General features: G+C 49.4%; 1 protein-coding gene across 2 annotated transcripts in view; it reads left to right on the top strand.

Annotated features, from left to right (window-relative positions):
• Positions 1-23241, top strand: part of CEP164 (centrosomal protein 164) — a 68278-nt gene that overhangs the window by 35408 nt on the left and 9629 nt on the right. The window contains exons 8-19 of one of the 2 annotated variants that reach the window (XM_023517283.1): positions 2531-2914; positions 3920-4000; positions 5854-5937; positions 10689-10774; positions 11755-11898; positions 12783-12929; positions 16833-17042; positions 19884-20015; positions 20101-20317; positions 21258-21335; positions 21545-21676; positions 22015-22137. In XM_023517283.1, coding sequence (XP_023373051.1) covers positions 2531-2914; positions 3920-4000; positions 5854-5937; positions 10689-10774; positions 11755-11898; positions 12783-12929; positions 16833-17042; positions 19884-20015; positions 20101-20317; positions 21258-21335; positions 21545-21676; positions 22015-22137 — 1818 coding nt within the window. Of the gene's footprint in view, positions 1-2530; positions 2915-3919; positions 4001-5853; positions 5938-10688; positions 10775-11730; positions 11899-12782; positions 12930-16832; positions 17043-19883; positions 20016-20100; positions 20318-21257; positions 21336-21544; positions 21677-22014; positions 22138-23241 lie in introns of both variants that reach the window. The other variant, XM_012809589.2, reaches the window with a different exon arrangement.

Here is a 23241-nt window from a genome sequence, read left to right as displayed (position 1 = left end):
AAGTAGCTGGGACCACAGGCGCCCGCCACAACGCCCGGCTATTTTTTGGTTGCAGCCGTCATTGTTGTTTGGCGGGTCCAGGCTGGATTCGAACCCGCCACCCTAGGTGTACGTGGCTGGCGCCTTAGCCGGTTGAGCTATAGGCGCCGAGCCCTGACACTGCTTCTTTTGAAGAAGAGGAGTTTGTCTGGTGTCCTTTTCTGAGGCCAGTGATCCTGGCAGCTCTCTTCCAGGGTAGAGGGTAGGCCTACTGAGAGGGGCAGCCCTGGAGGGTACTTGCTGTGTGCTGCCAAAGTACCCCTTCTGCTTTTCTTTCTGGCCTTGTGACAGAATCACCACAGCATCTTGTGGCCTGTTTGCTTTGGGAAGTCAAGGCTCGTAACCAGAGCCATCTGGGACATTTCACTTTTCTCCACGTTAGCTCAATTCCTTGAGCACAGGATCTATGTCTATTCAGATCCGCAGGGCAGTGCTTGGCACATAGAAGGCGCTCATCATGTAACATTAGTTAACATTTATGGCGTGCACTGACAGTAGGTCAGGAGCAGTCCCAAGTTCTTTAACTCACTTAATGAGTGTTATCTCACTTAGTCTTCCCACCAACCCTATGAGGTAGGTACTACTATATCCTGGTATTTTAGAGAAAGAAACTGAGGCACAGATAAGTAAATAATTAGGCTAAGGTCACACATCTGCATATGTGAAGCCAAAATTTGAGTCTAGGTAGTCTGTCTTTGAAGCTGAGCTCTCAAATACTCTGCTTTACTGCCTTTCTTAACTGTCCTTAGGAAGCTTGGATTAGCTTGTCAGTAGGCTGTCAGCCCTGCACGCGCTGGTTATACCTATGGGTACAGCAGGTACTTTAACAAAGCATCAATAAATGTCATGCTTAGGGCTTCTTGGATCTTTCACTCTTTAGTCATTATGTGCCTTGTTTGAGTCTTCAGAAAAATCTCTGATTGGGGCAGGGCACGGTGGCTCATGCATTAATCCTAGCACTCTGGGAGGCTGAGGTGGAAGGATCACTTGAGCTCAGGAATTTGAGACCTGTTTGAGCAAGAGTGAAACCCCATCTCTACAAAAAATAGAAAAATTAGCTAGACATGGTGACACAGGCCTGTAATCCCAGCTGCTCCAGAGAGCTGTGCCCTGAGGCTGTTCTTTCCCAGCACTGGTATCTGCCCTGCATTGTGCTTTGAGGGCTCTCCTTACCTCTTCTGTCCTTTGAGGCAGGAGAATTGCTTGAGCCCAGGAGTTTGAGGTTGTAGAGAGCCATGATGATGCCACTGTGTTCTAGCTGGGGTGACAGAGTGAGACTCTATCTCCAAAACAAAAAAAAAAAAAAAAAAAAAAGAAGAAGAAGAAAAATCTGATCAGAAATTGTTCAGCTTGGCAGCCCAAGTGTTAGCGCAGATCTTTTCTGGGTGGAAGGATTCTCAGCCTGAGCCCAGAAGAGATCGCTGGCTATATTTCCAAGTGAGGGTTTCCCCCCACTCTTTTGATTGATTCTAAAGAATTTAAGTAGAAACAGCCTTAGGGTTTCTCTAGTCTTTAAAGTAAGATTTGTGTGTGAGAAGCAGGGTGTGGCCACCCTAAAGGTAGACTGCGCAGATCTCCTTTCAGGAGACCCTGCCAAGGGGAGCTTAACAGAAGGACAGTCTCCAGCCACTGGCGGCCCTGTCGACCCACCGTGCTTCCTCCTAAGGATGGAGCACAATGGGTTTGAAAAGCAGGACGGTTTCTGCTGGATGTGGGACTCCTCTAATGGCGTCCTGCTTGAGGGTTCTGCTGGGCTGGCCAAGACTTTCTCAGAACTGCTGTGTGCTGCGGCTCTTCTTTCCCACCACAGGTATTTTCCCTGCATTGTGTTCTGAAGGCTGTCCTTGCCTCTACTGTCCTTTGTAAACATCTCCCTCAGTAGACCTCTTGCATAGCTAGTTCCATCTTGGCATCTGCTTCCCAGAGGACCCAGCTGGCAGGTCCTTGATGGAGGTTGCTATCTCCAGGTTGCTGATGGTCAGCATGGATGGGGAGGCTTTAGGGAAGAGGGGCACCTTCCTGATACTCTGTGCCCACCATCACTGCCTATTAAAAGTGAAAAATAGAAATTACAGATATTGCTGCCTTTCTCTCACATGAACATCCCTCATCATCTTAAATAAATACTGGCTTCTGAGTCTGCAGTCTTATTATTTGGCTAGTGGGACTGGAGCGAGACAGATTTATTGCTTGAGAACATGATTGGTGGTAATGGAGTTGAATAGTCCCATGTAGTGATTTCCAAGCTCACCAGTGGACAGGAGTCAGATTGGGTATGTCCAAATCACTATCGAAATTCTGATTCAGTAGATCGGGGGTGGAGCCCAGGAATCTATGTTTTAAAAAGCTGTTTGGGTGATTGATAGTTGTGGGGGCCAGAACTCTAGCCCAGGTGGATCCAGGAATGGCAGCCCTGTCTGGCAGCACGTCTCTAAACTCCTTTGATACATTTCTGATACCTTCTTCTCTAACTTGGTCTGCTGCTCCCTAGGAGTCTCCAAGAACAAGTGAACCAGGGGAGAAGAAGGTTGTTTCTCCAGGTTCAGATGCTTCTGGCCCCCTGACTTCCAGCAAGCATTCCAGCCAAGGGGCAGACAGCAGTCTGAGCAGCGCTGATGGCAAAGGACAACAGGGAAGAGGGGCAAGTCCTGGGCTCCCAGAAAAAGCAGAGAATGAGAAGAGTCAACCTGGGGCTTCCAAGAGTTTGGTGCCCTCCAAGGTGGGCCCAGGGGGTGATGAGCCTGCCAAAGTCTCTAAAAAGGAGGCACCAGAGGACACAGTGAATGCAGGAGAGGAGCGTTCCGGGAGAGAAGAGGTGAAGGAGACAAAGACGGAATCATCTGCCCCCAAAGAGAGTAGATCAGATGCCAGCCAGGTAAGGCAGTGTGTCCCATAGGCAGGGGCCAGCTGCAACCCTCTGCTGCTCTCTTCACCCTTGTCTGTTCCTATCTCCATGTCTTCATTACCGAGCCAGGAGCTTCATTTGCAGTCCCTGCACTGAACTGTCAACATCAGCCCAACCCTTAATTGTGACAAATATGTCCAGACCCAGCAGGCAGTAAAATCCTGAATGAAATTGCAAACCTGCTGGTACTGAAATTCAGAGCAGAAATTTGCTTTTCTATTGGCACCCTCCTGGGATACTCATGTTATTCTTTTAACTTATTCCTGCCTCCCCTTTCTGCTTTTTGACATCAATTTAGGGTCAGTCATGGTTGCAATAGTCTGAGTTCCTATAGCTAGAGGACAACATAGTGTGTAGTGGGAGAGATGGGGTGGGTACCACAGTTGGGAGTATCCTGCCCCAGCAAAGGTAATTGGGTTATAAGAAGACTCTACTCATCAATTTCTGTGGCTCTTTCTGAACCTTCCCAAGATGTGGAAGTGGTTGCTTTGGTAAGATCAAGCCAATGACCAGAATAGACAGAAGTACGCCCCCCTGGGGAGATGTCTCAAAGGGCATTTTAGATTTTATAACCCTTAGCCCTATTGTTCCTCCAGGTAGATGGTGAGGGAATTCATGTAAAGAGCTTTTATCTGTTTTCTGGAAAAGATGCTCTTATTCTGTTTTTTAGGATACTGCCAACTCCCTGACCACCTCCACCACACTTGGCTTTCCTTACATGTGTAAATCTCTGTTGGTCTGATTCAGAGTGTGATCATCTATATTCGGCTGGGCTGCCCAGTCCCAGGGGGTGGAGGCTGCTGCATGTGTTTGGAGAGAATGGCATGGTCCTTGGGCCTCCTTAGGGTTTTCAAGAAGAGGTAGATTTTGGTTTGGGCTGAGCCCTGTGTTGGCACTGTGGCCTGAACAGAATTCTCTGTATAGTAACTGTGGCCCTCTGCTTTGGGGGATTTCTCTGTGGGTTTCTCTTCCCAGGAGTCAGATATCAGTGAACAAGTGAAGGAACTGCAGCTCTCAGAGTCCACAGCTTCTGACCTCAAGTCCTTCTGTGGCCTGGTGAGTTTGAGATGAGGGTAGTGGAGTGGTGATGAAGAGCATGGATTTGTGAGTCCCCAAGGTTAAATAATCTGCCCAGCATCACACAGCTTGTGCGTGGGGGAAGTTAGAAATCATACTTAGCTCTTGTCTAGCTCCAGATTCACAACCCATTAACTAAGGATAACACTGCCTACTTTATTGGTTTGCTCTGAGAAGAAAGTGAGGTAAAGAATGTAAAATGTTAGCATATAAACATTAACGTTACTATTATATATTTAATGACATTAGAATGTTAGCTGCTTTTACTGTTACTGTTCCAAATTGCCTGTGAGATCATGCGAGTTGCCTTTGGTCTCTAGGAGGTTAGGGACTGGTGTGTTTGTATTTATGGGATCACTGAGCTGTGGCAAGGACCAGTCTCCAGACTCTGGCCAGGAGCTATGCTGTGGTTTCATTTTTAAAGTTAAGGCTTTGTCCTGGAATGCCTGGTTTCTTTGTCACAGACCTTCTACCCAGCCTGCTATATCCTTGTTTCATTTGCTCGGTCTGTATCTAAGGGGAGTAGTTTGGGGTGCTTTTTGGCAGAGTGTTACCTCTAGAAACCATCCTCCATCTGTTTGGAAGAGGCAGATCAAAGCAAAGGGATTAGTGGAAGAGGGGCAGGGATGAACAGTAATGATATGGGGGGGTGCGGAGGAATTAGGAGGCTGTGTTCTCTCGCCCCTCACTGAGCCATGGGCTTAGGAGGCAGGTGGCAGCTGCATTAAGTGGAGTAGAACTCAAACTGAAAGGAAAATGTCACCAAAAAGAAGAAAAACCCGCAAGCTAGGAAAGGAAGGCAAAAAGTCATGGCTGTTGGCAAAAACTGTCCATGAAGAGTAGCCATGTCACAAAACCCTTGGAAGCCGAGGGTCTGGCTCTTCTAACGCAGTCACCCATGTGGAGAAATGTGCCCATCAGCATTTTTCTTCTCCATGGGAGTGGATGGAGGATGCCGTGGACAGCAGGACCAGACCTTATCTGGGCGTCCCGCCATTTATCAGAACTGATGACAGAACTGTCCCCATTAGCATGCTGTTGGGTAGCCATCCGCCACTTAGCCCAGTGGGGATCTTAGGCTCAGAGGGGGTGGGATTGTGGTCCTGTGGCAGCCAGTGGGCAGCAAAGAACTGGCACTGGTGTGGGCACTTGCTGCCTGTCCCCAAGTGAAGCCTGTGCTAAAAGTGCCACTTATTAATCCCCATAGTCCAGAGAGGCACCTGTATGGAAAAGGGGGCACAGCAAGCTGGAAAGAGCCTACCAGGCCTTGTTTCCAAACTCCGCCTGTAGGTTTTCTGAGTTTGGCCTTCCTTGTGGTTCCTTGGTTGGGCCCTTGTAGGGGAGAGACAGCTGGAAAGTGACATACTTTGCAGCATGTGTCATGGAAAGAGCTGGGGCTTTGGAGTCAGCCCTGTGCTCCCAACCCCCTTGCTCATCAGCTGTGTGACCTTGGGCACAGCGTACATGCTTTCCACCTGCTCTCATCTCTGGGATGAGGGTGGGATTTTAAGTCTCTTAAGGTTATTTTTTCCTCATAATTTTATTATGAAAATTTTCAAACGTGTAAAAATTAAGACTTTTCTAGTAAATAGCCACATACTTACCACTTTTAGTATACAAAATGATTTTGCCATACCTGCTTTAGCACACGGCTTTCCACCTAGTCACAATGTTATTGTGAAGATTAAATTAGTAGATGTTGAAATGTTTAGCACGGAGCCTGGCACATGGTCGACACCTTTCTGGAAAGTTGGAATCAGGTAGAGGAGAGTTCCAGGTGGGTGCTGGCTGTATAGAGGCAGAACTGACTTCCCTATCTCCACTGTCTCCAGGACTTTGGTTTTCGCAGCCGGATCTCAGAGCACCTGCAGGATGTTGACATGCTCTCTCCGGTACTGGATGGAGTCCATAGGGAGGTGAGTCTCTCTGGGTGATGGTCTGGGCTGGGGCCTCATTTCTCTGGCAGCCACTTTATGGGACCGGAGCTCTGCCCACCCCAGGATAGGGTTCTGGACGTCCTCTCCCCTCTAATTCATTAAGGCATGGCCCTGACTGTGCCCCAATGGAGCTTCTGACCATTCTTGCTCTTGTTGCTGCTATGAATTAAATCCTTCACTCCATATATTTATCCATTTATTTATTCATTCAGCAGTTAAGAGTTGAGCACTTGTTTCGTGCAAAGCACTGTGTAGACAGTGGATTTCAGGGCACTTCCCAGCCTGGCCCATCTATCCTTTCCTGCCCCTCCTCCAGCTGGGTCTGCCACCCACCATTCCTGGAACTTACCCTCCCTCCACCTCTACTGCTACCTCTGCTCTGGCTGCTGCCTGCCGGCCTGCCATGCTGCTTCCCCTCTTGTCCTGGCAAGCTCTTTCACAGTCTTGGAGGCCCACCTCTGACACCACTTCCTCTGAGCAGGGTGAATTGTTCCCTCTCTTTGCTCCCCTCACTGCTTCTTGTTTTGCTTTCTGGTGCTTTGTCTGTCTCCCCTGCCAGATGTAAGCACTGGGCAGGCACGTATGACATCAGACCATGTGGGATACAAAGATGACTCTAGCATTGATCCTGTGCTTATGGAGCTTTAAGCCAAGAAGATCACTTTTTTTCTCCTCTGTGGGTTGGTTAGGAGAAGAGTGATTCTGACACTTGGTTTCTGCAAGTTAAAGGGAGCATTTGGTTTGGGCAAAATGGAAATTAGTTGGGTAAAACAAACAAAAAGATGTTTAATATGAACTTTGCCTGAAAGCCTTTGGTGAAAAGCGTGCTGGAGACAGGGTAGAGTCTGACTACATTTGAGCATATGTTCCTCTCTGATAAACCCTTCGTGAGCCACCAGGTCCCTGCTGCTAGACCTGTTTGCAGTGCTGGAGGGATATAAAGGCATAGAAAAGGGCAGGTAGGATTAGCAAGGAAGGGTTTGGAGCAGGTGAATTGTGAGGCAGTAAGTGAGTGGGAAAGTAACCCAGTTAGTGATGGAGTTCCATTGTTTTGGCTCCCCAAACCTGGCCAATGTTAGAATTACTTGGGGACCTGAAAAAAGACTTCTACATCTTACCTAAGACTTGATGCTGCCTCTTTCCTTCTGGGGCAGGTCACTTGGTATGAAGCAGTAGCAGAACCAGACTTGGGTTTGGTTCTCATGAGGCACCCCCTTGACGTGGCTAGCCCAGGCAGAGCAAGGCCTAGGCTATAACTGGTGACTGGTCTGTCCGAGCGTGGACAATGCTGGGTCCTTGGGTTGGGTGACCAAATGGAGCCCTTTGCAGGGAAAGCTCAGCCTCTAGGCTCTCTCCATCTTCAGGGCATGGAGAGGTCGAGCAGGGAGGTAGAGCTGGAGGAGAGAGCAGCAGCCCCTTTGTGTGACAGGCCCAACTGTTGGTGCAGTCCCTTTATCCTTTCTGTGGGCTTGTGCCCATTTTGCCATGGTCTCTGTGCCTCCCAAGTATAGGAGCAGAGCACAGATCTGAGTTATACTAGTTTTTGTTCATTTAAAATATTTTGTGTGCAGCTTTATTGAGACTCAGTTGACATGACGAACTGCACATCCATTTGATAAGTTCTACCTTATGTATACACCTTTGAAACCATTACCACAGTTAAGGCTTATACTGAATTATAAGCATAATTTTATATTAAATTAGAAAGTGATCATAAAATTATTTCAAATAATACAGAAGGTACAAGTCCTCTGCTTCCTGGAGGCTTATTCCCACAGGCCGGGACTGAGCAGTTTCCATTAACATTGCTCATGTCTCTTTACGCAAAATTTTCTGTGTGCATATAAGCATTTATCTATTTTTTATGTTTTTCTTCCCATAAAAATTAGAATTGTGCTACCAAGCTGCTTGTGAATATGCTCTTAAAATTTAAGAATAGTCCCCTGACTTATTTCTAAGGTACTTCTCATAGAATCAGATCTACCTGTTCGTTCAGGGGGCTGTATGAATGCACTGTGGTTTATTTAACTAAAGATTGCATCTTCCACAAAGCCAAGACCCTAGAGCTGAGTAAAGGCTGAGGAAATGGTGTCCTGCATAGCTCTAGGCCAGAGGCCCAGGGTGTACTGTTGTCTCCCTTTTCTGAAGCATGCCAACGTGGCTGGTTTCCTCATCTGGTTCTTTTGCTTCCTTTTCTAGGGCAAAAAGGTCAAGACAGCAAGTAAAACTACCCCAAAGACCCTCTGTCGAGGTGTTTCCCCAAAGTATGCCCTTTTCTATGGCAGTAGAGCGAGTTTCTTTTCTCACAGAAATACCCAAGGGGAAACAAGAAGGGAGTGGGTGGAAAGACTTGGTCTACAGCCGGCCCTCTCGTCTGCTTGTCTGTGTCCTCACTGTCTGGCTGACAGCCCTGGAGTCTTTCCTGACTCTGGGCTCAATCCCCAAATTTTTATTATGATTATCCCATTTTATTATTCATATTTTAGTTTGTTAAGTGGAGTTGGCCTGTGCGATTGTTTTTTTTTTTCCTTGGGAAGTCAGAGAGAAGGTATTTGATGAGTGTGGTGCGTTTTACAGAAGACAAGTTGTGAGTCAAATCCTGGAAGGGGAAAGAGGTGGGGTGGGGAAAGGCTGCACGCCCCTGTCATTGTCTGCAGGCTGTGCCCAGGCTGACGCGATGAGGAGTGGCAGCCCTGGCAGGGAGCCCTTCTGCTGCAGGCACCAGGAGGTGTGCACAGGCAGCGTTTCTATTTTTAATGCAATTCAGAGGAGCTGGGTTTTAGTTCAGGCCCTGCCCTTCCTCACCCATCCAGATGGCAGAGTTGGCCACAGCTGCTGGGGCTCAGGCTGCCAGTGGAGAGGTGTGGGGGGCTGTGGGCACAGGGCTGGGGACCCCACTGGGGAAGACGGAGTGAGCTGTCTCCTGCCCCACCTCTCCTGTTGACCCTGTGTCCCAGAACAGACGGGGCTCCTGTCGGTGTGACAGAAGGAGTGCAGGTCCTGGAATGGGGACTGGCACTGGCAAAACCTTTCTTCCTTCTTTTCCCTTTCCTTTCCTTTCTTTTTTTTTTGAGACAGAGTCTCGCTATGTTGCCCTTGGTAGATTGCCTTGACCTCATAGCTCAGAGTAACCTCAAACTCTTGGGCTTAAGTGATTCTCTTGCCTCAGCCTCCCAAGTAGCTGGGACCACAGGTGCCCGCCACAATGCCCTACTATTATTTTTTTGTTGCAGTTGTTGTCATTGTTCAGCTGGCCCAGGCCCAGTTTGAACCCGCTACCTTGGTGCTTGTGGCCGGCACCGAGCCCTTTCTTCCTTTCCTTTCCTTTCCCTTTCCCCTTTCCTCTTTCCTCTTTTCCTTTCCTTCTTTCCTTCCTTTTTTTCTCTTTTTTAAATCTTAGGCTGGGGAGAGAGAGAGGAATGTGGGAAGAGGAGCTAGCATCTATGTCATGCCTTCTTTGGACGAGGAGTCAGGTTTTATGTACCTGATCTAATTTAATCCTTATCAGCAGCCCTCAGAGCTGTGGCTTTACTATCCTATTTTACAGTGGAGGAGACAGACTTCGCAGGTAGGAAGTGCTAGAACACGGGATTGACCCCAGACGACTACACTTTTTAACCTTGTAGAAAATATTTGAAATTATTAGCAGTAGCCTCCCCATATCACCCCCATTTTTTTTAAACCAGGTTGCTAGATTTGCTTAGAAACTCAAGCTTTAAAATGAGGGGTTTTTTGGGGGGTTTTTTTTTGACAGGCTCACTCTGCTACTGCCCAGGCTAGAGTACAGTGGCATCATCATAACTCACAGCAAGCTCAGAGTCCTGTGCTCAAGCATTCCTCCTTTCTCAGCCTCCTAAGTAGCTGGGACTACAAGGTGCCCGCCACAATGCCTGGCTAATTTTCTATTTTTAGTAGAGACAGGGTTTTGTTCTTTTGCAGGCTGCTCTTTAGCTCCTGAGTTCAAGAAATCCTCCTGCCTGAGCCTCCCAGAATGCTAGGATTACAGATATGAGAGCCATGGCACCCAGCTGGGTTTCTTTGCTTTTTGTTTGTTTTAATGGAAGATATAATTTCTGACTGGGAAGGGTGCAGCACTGCCTACTGATGGACCTGGAGCCTTTTGGGGGTGGGGGCAGGAATGAAGCAAAGGAACATTTTATCTTCCTTTGTCCAGGAGCTGGATGGTACCCTTTTGTCTGGGGTGTAGCTCTTTACTGTTCCACTAAGTCTCCATCTGTCCGGGATTCTCCCGTTCTAAGGTTTTCCTGCTGCCCTTCCTCTGCCCACTGAATTTCAGCATGCCTGTATATCGCTGGTGCTGCTAGTCTGGGCCTCTGTGGACTTGGGGTGTTCATGGATTCTTTGCTTTCTCTGCAACTGAAAATACAGGCTTCCAGCAGCAGGAGGCAGGATTTTCTTCTCCTATGTGTTCTCCTTCAGCCTCTGCTTTCTAACTGTGTGTGCAGTGGCTGTGGTCATCTGTCCTGTCTCCTCCTTGCCATGCCAGCGCAGCCAGCCTAGGGAGCCGCTGTGAGCCTGGGGGCTTAGCCAGAGCTCGGGAAGCTTCACTGTCCAGGACACAGGCCTTCTGTTTTATGTCCTGTGTGGTCTCCATCCTCTAGAGAGCTACCTTTCAGTGCTTTTTCCTAAGCCTGAGAGCCAGCAGGAGGGTGGAGAGACCCAAATGCAGACCCCTCCAGTGCACACTTTTCACCGTTTCTTGCCTACAGGCTCAGGAGTTAGGAAAAGAAGACAAGGATGACAACCAGTCCAACCAGGATGAGCCACAGAGCAAGCAGTCGGAAGGCCTGGAGAGGTACAGTGTGTTGGGGGCTGACCTCAGGGACCTTGGGGTGCCTTCAGAGTGGTGTGGAGTTGGGCAGAATTCCTGGCTTTGCTGGTTGTCAGGACTCACTGTGCAGGGGATGAACTGGCTGCGTGGCCTTGCAAGGTCTGCCCGTTCATGTGTGTATGTGTGTGTGCCCACACACATGTGTGTATGTGTGCGTGCATGTATGCATGCCGAGTTTGTCCTCTGATTCTGCACCAAGATGGAAATGGGTGCACGCTGTGCCCCGTCATGAGACCAGAGCTCTGTCTCCCTTCCTGGATTGCATTGATCAGGCTGTGTATGAGCCTGGTCCCAGGCCAGGGCTGAAGTATCCTCTGGCAGTCTAGGGCAGTCATGATGGAGGGTTGGTGCTACATTTCGGAGCCTGTAGTCAGGGCTCTGCGACATCAGAAGTGGCTGTGCTAACTTTGTGTGTGAGTGTGACAGAGGCTCCCGGCTTCTCAGGCCTGACCCACGTGATAAGGGCTGCCACCCTGGAAAGGGAACAACAGTTTTTCCCTTTTGGGACTGGAAAAAGCTATCTTTGACAGCTTCATGTGTTTTCTGTAGTTTGATCACTTGAGTCTGGTTTCTCTTGCTCTCCCCATTTTCCACTCAGTTCTCTATCCCTCCCTTGCCCTGGTCATGGTGGACTTTAGGAATGAGTATACCTGGAGTGTGTCCACTTCTCTTTCCTGGACCAAGCAAATACAGTGCACACCTAGGGAGTCTGACTCTAACTCAGGCAGGAGAGCTCAGGAGGGAGTCTCTCCTTCCTGCAAATTGGCCTTTGTCCCCTGTGCTGTCCGCTGGTGTAGGGGCAGATGCTAGGACCTAGCCTGGGAGGAGGGATTGACCTCAGTCCACCTCTGCACTCCCCAGTTCCCTTTCTGCTCTACAATTAAGGGCTCTGATTCATCTACTCTGGCTGGCCTGACCAGGTTATCTCCTCCACTTCTGCATAGGGAGCAGCTCCAGAGTCCCCTTCAGAGCCACTCTACTGAAGAGGGGCCCCTGCAGTCCCCTCAGGGGCAGCCTGAATGGAAGGAGGCCGAGGAACCTAGGGAGGACCCAGTAGGGTCCTCCAGCCCACTGGTTTCCCTTCAGAGGTAAGGATGAGGAAAAGCACCCCATGGTGGGAATGGCTCCTCTGTGTGGAGTGTGCTGTGTGCATGTGCTATGCTGAGAGAGGAGGCAGTGGATGGGCCTGGGGAGGTGGGGTGGGTGGGGCTAGGGCAGGTTTGTAGCCTAAGCATCAGCAGCAGAGGGTTTGCTTTAGTGTCTCACGGGAGCTGGGGAGTAAAGTCTGCTGCTTCCTATTCCTTAGTCTACACCTGAGATTGGGGTGCACTGATTAGGAGAACTTAGACTATTGAACAAGAAGGCATCTCTTCTATCCCAGCTATCTCCCTGTCATGAACTAGGGTAGAGACTACTGTCGCCCTGGCTGCTCCGCTCCTGGCATGGAAGCCATTTCTCCTGGTCCCCTCCCCACCAGCACCCTCCCTTCAGTGGGCATCTCACTTCTAGTCATTCTGCAAATTCAGCTGGAGTTCTGTTGTGTGCCAGGCCCAGGGAGAGGGAGGCGCAGAGCCCCAAGTTATCCTGAACCCACCTGGGTTTGCATCCTAGCCTGGTCCAGAGCCCCATGTACATATGCTAGTTCTTTGTCCCCCTAGCAAAAGAAAGATGCCATTCTTAGAACTCATCAGGTTGGAATGAGTTACTGGGAACCCCAAGCAACAGCCACACTGAACACCAGCTGCATGCAGAGCTTCTCCTTGGCTGCTGTGCTGTCCTGGTTCCCACGTGGGGCAGGAGTCTTTGGTTTTTAATACAGACAGCTTGGGAAGCAACTGGAAGAAAGTTTGAGACCTGAGGGAGGGAAACTTTCTTGGGGCTATTTCTCTTGTCCCTATCATAACTCTTTGACCCCAAATGGGTGTCTCCTTCCTACTGGCTTTAACACCGTTGCTTCCTTATTGCCATCAAGGGAACTGGCCCCAAGCCTGCCTGCCACCCACGAGAGGGGCAAGGAGCAGCACTCCCAGGCTGAGGAGCTGGGCCCTTGGCAGGAAGAGGCAGAGGAACTCAAGGAGAAGGTGGTGGTCAGCCCCACCCTGCCAGTCTCTCCAGAGGTGTAAGGGCCAGTTTTATGTGTCTGTCCCTGTCCTCCACTCTGTGTAGATTACTGTCGTGCCCATTCATTCTTGGGAGGGGAGTGGGGATGCCGCAGGAGGTGGAGTGCAGAGGGAGACTGAGCATATCCTTGGTGCCCCACATGCAGCCTAGGAGCCCCACATACCTGTTGCCAGTCTTCACCTGGGGTTAGCTTAGGTCCCCAGGGCTCCTGGTCAGGACTTGGGGTACAGGGGTGGACCAGGAGGTACCTCCTGTCTCATTAGTAGAAACCTGTTAAGTCCTGTTATCTCCTCTACCAAACCCTGTTTTTCTCTTAAACTTTTTTGATGGAGTATTTATACTGAAGGACACAAATCCGAAGTATATAATTCCACGAATGTTTGCATCTGTGCACACCATGTAACTGTCACTCAGCTCAGACATAGACTGTTTCTATCCCTTGAGAAAGTTTCCTCATACCCTTCTCCACCCACCCCAGGTCTGCACTGCTCTGCTTTCTGTCCTGTAGATTCAATTTTCTGGTTCTCCACTTTCATATGGATGAAATTATACAGGATATGTCTTTTGTCTGTGGGTTCAAAGGTCAATATATTTTTTGTGATTCGCCTGTTATTATGCCAAGCATTTCTAACGTTTAGAAATCATTTCACTTTTCTCTTCTCCTTCTCACCCTTCCTCTTCTTACCCTTTTTCCTTCTGAGGAAACTGAGGCTCAGAGAGGTGAAGAGATTGTTCAAGGTCACGTTACTAGTCAGTTGCAGAATTAGGACTAGACTCTAGTCACTAGAGTTCTAGACTTCCGACTTTTAGTTTGCGGCCACTGTTACTTTTCTCTGCTCGGAAAAAGGCAGGTGCCTGAATTTGTACATTTTTCCCTCTGTGAACTGAGCAGGTACAAAGGATGTAGGGCTGACTGTTGCACAGAGACAGGTTCATGTGCTGATTACTCAAGGGGAATGTCACTGAGAGCTGGCAGGACACGTGAGCTCGTGATCTCATGTCATCACCATAACATTGCAGGAGTGATATGGGGAATGGGTGGCCACATTTTTCAGATAGTGATAGATTCTATGATGAAAGCTGTGACCCTGAGGAATGATGCAGCTTTCCCAGGGTTCCTTGGTGGCTGTGGAGAGCCAGATTAGGGTGCTTTCTATGAGGACAGGAGACAAGTGTGGTTCAGAGAGAGCAAGAGCTGGGCAGAGGTCAGAGAGGTATTTTCCTAGGACTTCTGGGAGGCAGCCTGGGCCCCCAGGTCCTACCCAGCTGCCTCAGCTGATTAATCCCCTTACTTTGTGTTTCTTCCCCATCCCAGCGAGTCTGTCCCTACTGGTATCTCAGAGACACTTTATGTGATCACACGGTTTCAGTTTCCTTAAGGAAATGAATTTTGTTCCTTTCCTGAGTCTTTTCAGGCCCTATAACTTCCTTGATGTTAATCTTTTTTTTTTTTTTTTTTTGCAGTTTTTGGCCGGGGCTGGATTTGAACCTGCCACCTCTGACATATCGGGCTGGCACCCTACTCCTTTGAGCCACAGGCGCCACCCGATATTAATCTTTATCGCTACATTAGGAATAGATTGGTCTTCTGGGTTTTGTGGGAGTAGTTCTGTGTCTGTCAGCTTCCAAAGACATCAAGTGGAGTGGCAGGGTCGGGGCAGAAGCAGGTCAGAGGGAGCGGGTGAAGCAGGGAGGCAGCACGCGCCACTCACGAGGCGTGCTTTGTGGCCACCAGGCAGGACTTGACAACACGAATATCCTCTCCTTTGTCATCCCAGCATCTTTCATGGGGACTTGCAGGAAGAGGGCCAATGAATCAAAGCCACCAGGTTGAGTATGAGAGGATACGAGCACTCTTTGATTCTGGTCCCAGCTTTCGTGGTAGTGTAGCCTTTTCAGAATGTTCCTAGGGTGCTCTCGCTCTGTCCTCCCGTCCTCCCTTCCTCCCTGCTTTCCTTCACATGTGTCTGAGGTACTTGATGGCCAGCCTGAAATGACAGTGCTGCTACAGAGCCTCCCCTTTGTCATCCTCTGTTGGACACTGGGTCTCACTGATTCTGATACCTGAGGAGTTGGCCTAGAAATCAGAGCTGCCTCGTCCTCTGGAGTCCCCAACTTCCTGATTGTCATGGATCTTTCAAGACATTGTTTATTGTCTTGGACCTAAGCTAGGAGTTTAGGATACTAGATCTTTAAAGCTGGGCGAGGGAGAAGAGACCCACTGGAAAACAGCCCTGCTTGCCTGTGTGCCAGGTGTGCAAGCGAGCTCACTGGTGCGTGTAGCCTGGGCACATGCCACCACATGGTCTGATGCCCCAGCTTTCCACAGCATCTGTCCCTAGGGCTCCACATAGCTCCACACCCCACAGGGAAGAGAGACATTAAAAGGTACTGTCTCAGGGAGAAAAGATGTTTTCAGCCAGGGTTGGAAATGAGTTGGAGGGTTGATGAGGCAGAGAGCTGCCGGGGGAGGCTCTTTCTGAGGGCAGCGTTCTCAGAGGACATGGCAGCCACATCTCTCACAAGCGCATCAGTTGGAATGTGTCGGGACTGACAGGAAGCCAGGATTTGGAAGGAGGAAAGAGATGGAGGTGGGAGCAGAAAAGGATTGAAGGTGTAGCTCAAGACTTTCTGGTCTGAGTTATTATTTTGGGAAAGGGGGAAGAAAAGGTCTTTACGATCGCTTAAGAGTTGTCAGTAGCCTCTTCTGTTTTCTTCTCTCTTTCTTGTCTCAAGGGGCTCAAGTCCTTGTTTTCTTCCGCTGCTCTAATCTGATCTTCCCACTGCCTTCCATCTGCTGTGTGCTCCAGCTAGGGGGAGAAGGGGTTCTGAGTCCCCAGCTGGGAGGGCTGGCTCCCCTGTTTGACTCACCCACCCTCTTTGATTTGGGTCATGCCCACACTTTCCTACTGAGGCCAGCTGAGCAATGAGGCCTGCAGTGGGCAATGGCTGTGGTGAGACCAGGTCTCAACATGCGATGGAGGGACCTGGAAATGCAGACAACACGCTGACCTTTAGGAAAATCACTCTGGGAGGCAAAATGCTTTATCCTGCTTATGCTTTCCTTGCTCAGAATGTTCTTAGGGTTTCTCTTTAGGTATTTCCTTCACAAACCAGAAAACAATCAAAATAGCAGTCCTTATTACTTTGCAGACATTGTTTTAATCAATACGGTTATTCCTTAACACCCATCTGTGCTCTGAATTTCTTTTACTCCTTTTCAAACACTGACTTAACTCTAAGCAGACGAAAACATGCCCCCATGGGGAGATAGGGGAACATGGCACTCCTGTTTACTCTTGCCTCGGTTTTTGGCTTAGGGAAGCATTTCCTCCTGGCTCTGCTGGTAGTGTGAGAGGAGAGTTTCCTATTCCTGGACGTCCATTGATTGCTATAGGTCTCAGGGCTAGGAGACAGGCGGCTGCTTCTCCTGCAGGCTCTGCTCAGTTTGGGAGGCAGAGAACAGTCTCTAGGGACTGTTTCAAAATTGCTGGCATGAGCCTCAAGTAGCAGGCAGAGTCCTCGTGGGGAGACAGAATAGGGCCCCAAAACATTCTGTGGAAGTATCCATTAGGGACAGGGCTTCTCTCTGTCCCCGCTGCAGCCAGCTCTCGCCAGCTTTAGGTTTTGATCTTGGGCCGCAACCTGCCAGATCTACTGAGAGTCTACTATGGGCCATTCTTTTCCCTAGGCTCTTGGGGCCTTAGACAGCCACAGTGGGGCTGTCCAATAGAACAAATGATGACTATATCTTATAGCTTGCCCTTGGCTGAACTGATCTACGAATATGTCTCCCAATGTGGGCCCTTCATTAGGATTCCATATGTGGTGTTCTGCATCTACCCTTTATTTCAAAAGGACATTAAAACTATAGTAATATGCTGTTCCCCACCTGTGGTAGGCAATCCATAGAGCCTGTGGCTCCCCCAAAGCGGCTCTCAGAGGCTACATTAAAGGCCATGGAAGAGGCTATGGCCCAAGAACTTGAGCAAGAGCAGAGGCGGCTGTTGGAATCCAAGCGAGAGAAGATTCAGCAGCTGCAGGAGAAGTTGCAGCAGGAGGAGGAGGAGGAAAAGCTCTGGCTTCACCAGCAGAAAGAGAAGGCTCTCAGGTCCTGCCCTCCCCCTAGGCATACTCCCTGGGCCTTGCAGGGATGCGAGGTGTGAGTGACACCCTCCTCCCATCCAGGAGACCACTGGGATGCCCATGGCTCTACTAAGATGCTCCTGGAAACCTTACCCAGTAATTTCTGCCATATCTCATTGGTTATCCCAGTTGTAAAAGAGACTGGGAAATATAAGTTCTTTAGCTGGCCTTTTTACCTGATGGAAAAAGATCAGGGTTCTGTTAGTAGGAAAAAAAGGAGAATGGATATAGAGATGGTAATGAGCAATCTGTCACAGTCCCAGTATGGGAAAGATACTACAAAAAGGTGTTAATGTATTTCATTTACTTGGCAATTTATGTAAAGGCTAAATCTTGTCCTCTTAGAACATCCAAGGGTGGTAGAGAGAGTTATTATTTTTAGATTATACATAGCAAAGTGTATAAAACATTTATGCTTAATTTAGAGAAAATAAAGCAGAAAACCAACACCCAAGTACTGGGAGGGCTGGGGGCAATCTCTTTTGTTATCCCAGCACAGGATCTGCTGACCCAGGCCCTGTCTTTATATCATACCTCTGGGTCCTCTGCCAAGAAGCATCCCAAAGAACAGACATTCCCACAGCATTTTCCTCTTCCAGGCAACTGAAAACTGGGGCAAGGGCGCATCCAAACTAGACATGAGTCAGCAGCTCACCTTAGGATGCAGCAGCTCAGGGAAGTGCCAGTGGTGTCTCCCTGCCAGCCCACCAGGCTCCTCCCCCTTCCTGGCCACCCTAGGCTTGGCTTACTGTGCTTTGCATTTCTCCCTGAAGCCCTCTGCCTGTCGTGGAGCCTTCAGAGAGCCCTCTGAGACGGTGGTGAGCACTAGTATGCCAAAAGCACCTGATCGGGCCTGGAACGTGGTGGTCCAGGTCATGCTCATTGTTTTCAGGTCAAATCCATGCAGTTTCAGACAATCTCACCTAAGTGATTTCTCTGTGGGTGGTGCTTAGCCTGGTTCTCTTCAAAGTAGTTCATCGAGAGAACCCTGTTTCCGTTTATGCCCACGCCTTTTTGAGGGGTCAGCCTTCCTTTTCTCTGCTGAGAAATTTACACAGGGCAGAAATTTCTGGAAGCCACAGCTGATCTCGTAAAAAGGTTCTTGGATGAGAAGGCAGGTAGCCCCTTAGTTTCTTAGCTGCAAAATGAAGATATTGGACTTACCTCTGAAGTCCCCATTGGTTCTAACATTCTGTTACTGTGTGTAAAATTTAGCTGTGAGATAAGGAGAAAGGGTTTCTGGGAAATCTAGAAGGAAGTACCACCCAAGTAAACACCCTGGTACCCACCCAAGTACCAGGAGGTACTTTTTCTTTTTTGAGACAGATTCTCACTGTGTCACCCAGGCTAGAGTGCCATGGAGTCAGCCTAGCTCACAGCAACCTCAAACTCCCAGGCTCAAGTAATCTTCTTGTCTTAGCCACCCAAGTAGCTGGGACTATAGGCACTGGCTACAACGCCTGGCTATTTTTTTCTATTTTTAGTAGAAATGGGGTCTTGCTTTTGCTCAGGCTGATTTCAAACTCCTGAGCTCAGGGGATCCTCCTACCTTGGCCTCCCAGAGTGCTGGGATTCCAAGTGGGAGTCCCTGTGCTTGGCCTTAATTCCAATTTTCTATCATAGTAGAAGAGAACAGTGGTGTTAATAACTTGAAATAAGAAACCATTCTAAATCCTTTGGCTTTGGAATTCTCTACAGAAACTTTTGAAAGGGTCTTCCAAATCACGTTTTTCTTAGGCTTGAGTTCCCTGAATGCACAGCTCACATCCCCAGGTCATGTAGGGCTGTGTGAGGAGCTCCCTGAAAAAGGTATCGCTTGTGTGAGCAGAGGGATGTCTGCTTCGGTCGAAATGTCGTTGGCCTATAAATAAGGTACCTTTCATGAACAATCAAGGCTTGTTGTAGTTGGGGGCTGGTGATGTGCTCCAGTCCAGCACACGTTACAGGGTACCTCCTTGTGTCTGTACTCTCTTTGGCCCCTGGGATATAATGGATTTTAAGATGAGAGTTTTTTCTCTGAAGAAGCTCCCAGACTTGCAAGGAAAACAGATACAAAAGATCAATTATGCGGGCAGTGCCTGTGGCTCAAAGGAGTAGGGTGCTGGCCCTATATGCTGGAGGGGGCGGGTTCAAACCCAGCCCTAGCCAAAAAAAAAAAAAAAAAAGATCAATTATGCTGCACGGCACAGAGAGGCATGAGATAAGAAAGGTCCACCTACAAAGTATGTTGGGAACAGAAAGATGAATTGATGAATGGTGGGGAGCGGAGGTTTAGAAAGACTTCGCAGAGAGGAGGGAGCTGGGTGCTGATTGATGAATATGGGTTTGACAGATAGAAAAGAATTCTTGGCAGAGGAACTAGCATGGACAAAGGCCAAGAGGCAAAGAGAATGTGGTGGAATTTAGGGATGGTGGCTCATCTGATGTGCCTAGAATGGAGTCTATAGGGTGGGGCGGGAAAGAATGTGGAACCAGAGTCGGGTGGGTGACTGTCTGTCCTTGAGCAAATGCTGTGCTACAGGGAATGTGTTGGCCAAGTGCGCGTTAGAAGAAATGTTGTACTCAGACCCAACAGCCTACAGTCTGCTTCCTGTGGCAAGGGGGGTTCATGGCCCCCTGGTGACCCTGGAGGGAATTTAGGGAGGCAGCCTGGATGCAGAGGTTGAGGTTAGACTTGTCTTTAAGATTTAGGACGCTTTGTAGGCAGACTCCAGGGCTATTGCAGGCTGAGAGCTAGGGATTATGAATACAAGAGGAAAGACCTTTGCCATCCCACCAACAAACTCGCCTTTCCTTTCCGCTTAAGTTCCCTGAAGGAGCAGCTGCAGAAAGCCACCCAGGAGGAGGAGGCCCGGATGAGAGAGGAGGAAAGCCAGAGGCTATCCCAGCTCCGAGCCCAGGTCCAGGCCAGTGCAGAAACAGACGCAGACCGAATCAGGTGAATATGTACTGTGGGTTGCCCAGCCCTGTGGAGGTGACCCCAGAGTGCACAAGGCCATCCGCATTCCATTCTGTCTGCCCAGGGCTGAGCAAGAGGCTTCCCTGCAGAGGCTGAGAGAAGAATTAGAGTCTCAGCAGAAGGCCAAGAGGGCCAGCTTGGAACAGAAAAACAGGCAAATGCTGGTGCAGCTCAAGGAGGAGATGGAGGCATCGGAGAAGAGTGAGCAGGTTGCCCTGAATGCCAAGAAGGAGAAGGCTCTGCGGCAGCTGTGGGAGCAGCTGGAAAGGGAAAGGAAAGAAGTGAGGAAGTCAAGCGGGGACTTCATCCTCTGATGCGTTGCTGGGCTACCTGGGGAGGAACTGAGTGCAGAGATAGAGCAGGGCCAGGGGCAGGGCTCAGGTGGTATGCAGGCCGGGGAGCCAGGCAGAGAGTGGACGCCATGCACACACAGGCCTGGGGTACAGTGAGCTGACCTTCTGGGCTCATCACTGCAGTAGACTTGACTCTGCTTAGGGCAGGTGCTGGCTCTGGTCTCCATGGCAGGGTGGATATGTCAGATGTCCAGAGTCCCTCCAGAATTGGGCCAGATGGGCACTGCCAGCTGGGTGTTGTCAATGGTGGAGGGATCATCAGAGACTTGAGGGGAAGTGTCCTGTGGATTTGGGAGGGCTTCACGATGGGAAGAACTTTAGCCAGACCAGAGGTCTTGAGACAAGGGTATCCTGTCCCTGATTCTAAGGGGCAGCTGCGGTGACTTCACCTTCTTCCCCCTTCCTCTCCTGCCTTAGAGTGAGAGACTAGCAACTTGAGGGGTTTTCTCCTTTGTCATTGCTCCCTCTCCCTCCAGGTTAGATGCTGCCATAATGGTCAGGCCATCCTTTCTCTTTTGGTGAGGAGTGGCGCTTTAGCTATTACACAGGGAAAAACTGCAGCAGGACTGAGGGGACTTCATTGTCCTGCAGGTGCTCAGAGAGATTGCACCCTCTCTCGCTTTGATCTTAGTCATATCATGAATGCCATCTGTGGACCCCTGGCTTAGCCCAGAGGCAGGGGGATGGGAGCGGTGAGCTGAGACTGAAATGCACCCCTGTCCCAGCATGCGTGTTCCTGTTTATTCACCAGTTGGGAGTTTAGGGATTGAGTTTTTTCTGAGGAACAAAGATGTGCCCTTGGGGGCGGTCAGTACCAGGCCAGCCATTCCCAGCCTGCTTCCCTCACAGGCCTTTTGCTTCTCCCCAGGCAGTGGCAAGGCTAGAGAAGGAACACAGTGCTGAGCTGGAGCAGCTCTGCTCCTCACTGGAGGCCAAGCACCGGGAGGTGAGATGTGGCTGGCCCTGGCTAAGAGGGCAGAGCCTGGGTGTCCTGGGCCCTGAGTGTGAGCCCCAGGACCCCCTTCATGGCTGGTCAGCAGAGGGGCTCAGGACTTCCCTGGGGATGGATGCTGGGTGCTGAGAATGTGTCCCCTAGCAGCAGATCTGCAGTCCCTCTGAGGGTCACATTTCCTGTGTGTGCTGGGGCCTCTTCAGGTGGTCTCCAGCCTCCAAAAGAAGATAGAGGAAGCTCAGTATAAAGAGGAGGCCCATCTGCAGGAGAGCCTTGGGCGGGTAGAGCAGAGAGCTTTCCAGAAGGTTCACCAAGTGATGGAGTATGAGCAAGAGGTGAGTGCTGAGTGCTGGCTGTGCCTCTAGTATTTGTATGCACCTGTCATGCATGGGCTCTCTCTTGGCCTGAGTGTCCTCCTGTTTGGGGTTAGTTCCTCTGGTTCCATTTTTACACCTTAGTTCCCTTGAAGCCAGGTGCTTCTGCATCTCCAGGCCCCTCTTTTATGTGAAGAAGGGGTATTAGTGATATGGCCATGTGTATGCCAGGGTGCCATATAAGTGTAATGATTGTGTGTGTTGAGTGGGAGGTGTGTATAAGACCCTGAGGGCCACCAGGCCCCAAGTGCTGGTCCACCTTCAGTCCTCATGCTGCATCCCTGCCATCTGCCCCACAGCTCAGCAGTCTCCTACGAGAGAAGCGCCAAGAAATAGAAAGGGAGCACGAGAGGAAGTTGGACAAGATGAAGGGGGAGCACCAGCAAGTGGTGGAGCAGGCCAGGGAGCAGTACGAAGCTGAGGTAGCTTGGCCACGTCCCCTGCGCATTCTCTCTCTCTCTCACTCATTCGTCCTCTTCTTCCCAGCTGATGTGGTCTGGGCTTGTGGGAGGCTTTTCCTCCCTAGTCTCCTGCAATTATGAAGTTGTTTTTTGCCTTTTTATTAAAGCATGAGAAAAACTTCTACCTTAAGCGGGTAAGTCCTGTCTATTGGGCAGGCCGTGCTGTCTTCTAACAGGAATGATGGCCATATATATTGCGCTCATACCGTGTGCCTGGCACTGCTCTAAGCTCTTTATATACAGGGTGGACATAAAGTTTGTGTCACAAACTAGTTCAGCATAGTTAATTGCACACGAACTTTATGTCCACCTTGTATATTAACCCATCTATTCTTGACAGCAGCTGTAGGAAGTACATACAATTATTATTTCCATTTTAAAGATGAGAGTACTGTGACTTGGAGAGTTTAAGTAACTTTCCCAGCTAGTGAGTAGAGGAGCTAGGATTCAAGCCCAGGCTGTCTGACTCCAGAGCCTTCAGTGTCATCACTCCAATGCCATGCCAGTAGGGTTAATCAAAATTTCAGAACACTGGGAAATAGACTGGTGAGAAAAAAATAGTAGACTGGGAAGAGCCAAATAATGTATTGGTAATATTTGCCCATCTTTAGCCTTTGACCTTAAGGTGGGAAAGTTCAATTACCTGAGTGGCCCCAAGCTGGCTTGGCTTACTCGGTGGGTAGGGGTAACTGACTGTAGCTCATGGCTGAGTCTCGTGTAACTGGAACCAGTATTCCAGACTTTGTCTGTAATCTTTCCCAAGCAGAAATAGTGGTTATGTGATGTTTAGCTGAATGCCATCCCAAACTAATTTCGACCTTGCTGAAGAATAGGGGCAGTTTATCTGTGACCTCTTTTCCATTAAGGAAGAAGAATTATATACATGGTGGAGCCCTGGGAGAGCCAGGGAACATCCTCATGACATCTGGCCGGCATCTGCTTCAGCAGCAGAGTGGGGTGCAGGCTTGTGGGTGCTAGCCTTGCAGCTTTGCCTCTCATCTCAAAGAGCTGGACTTAGGGAGCTGGTGATGTCCTTGAGCTTTTTTTTTTTTTTTTTTTTTTTTT

The sequence above is a fragment of the Otolemur garnettii genome, unplaced genomic scaffold (genome assembly GCF_000181295.1).
Source record: "Otolemur garnettii isolate 467f Iridium unplaced genomic scaffold, OtoGar3 scaffold00108, whole genome shotgun sequence".
NCBI lineage: Eukaryota > Metazoa > Chordata > Mammalia > Primates > Galagidae > Otolemur > Otolemur garnettii.
Note: the sequence above shows the minus strand (reverse complement) of the source record. Positions and strands in the feature narration are given on the sequence as shown.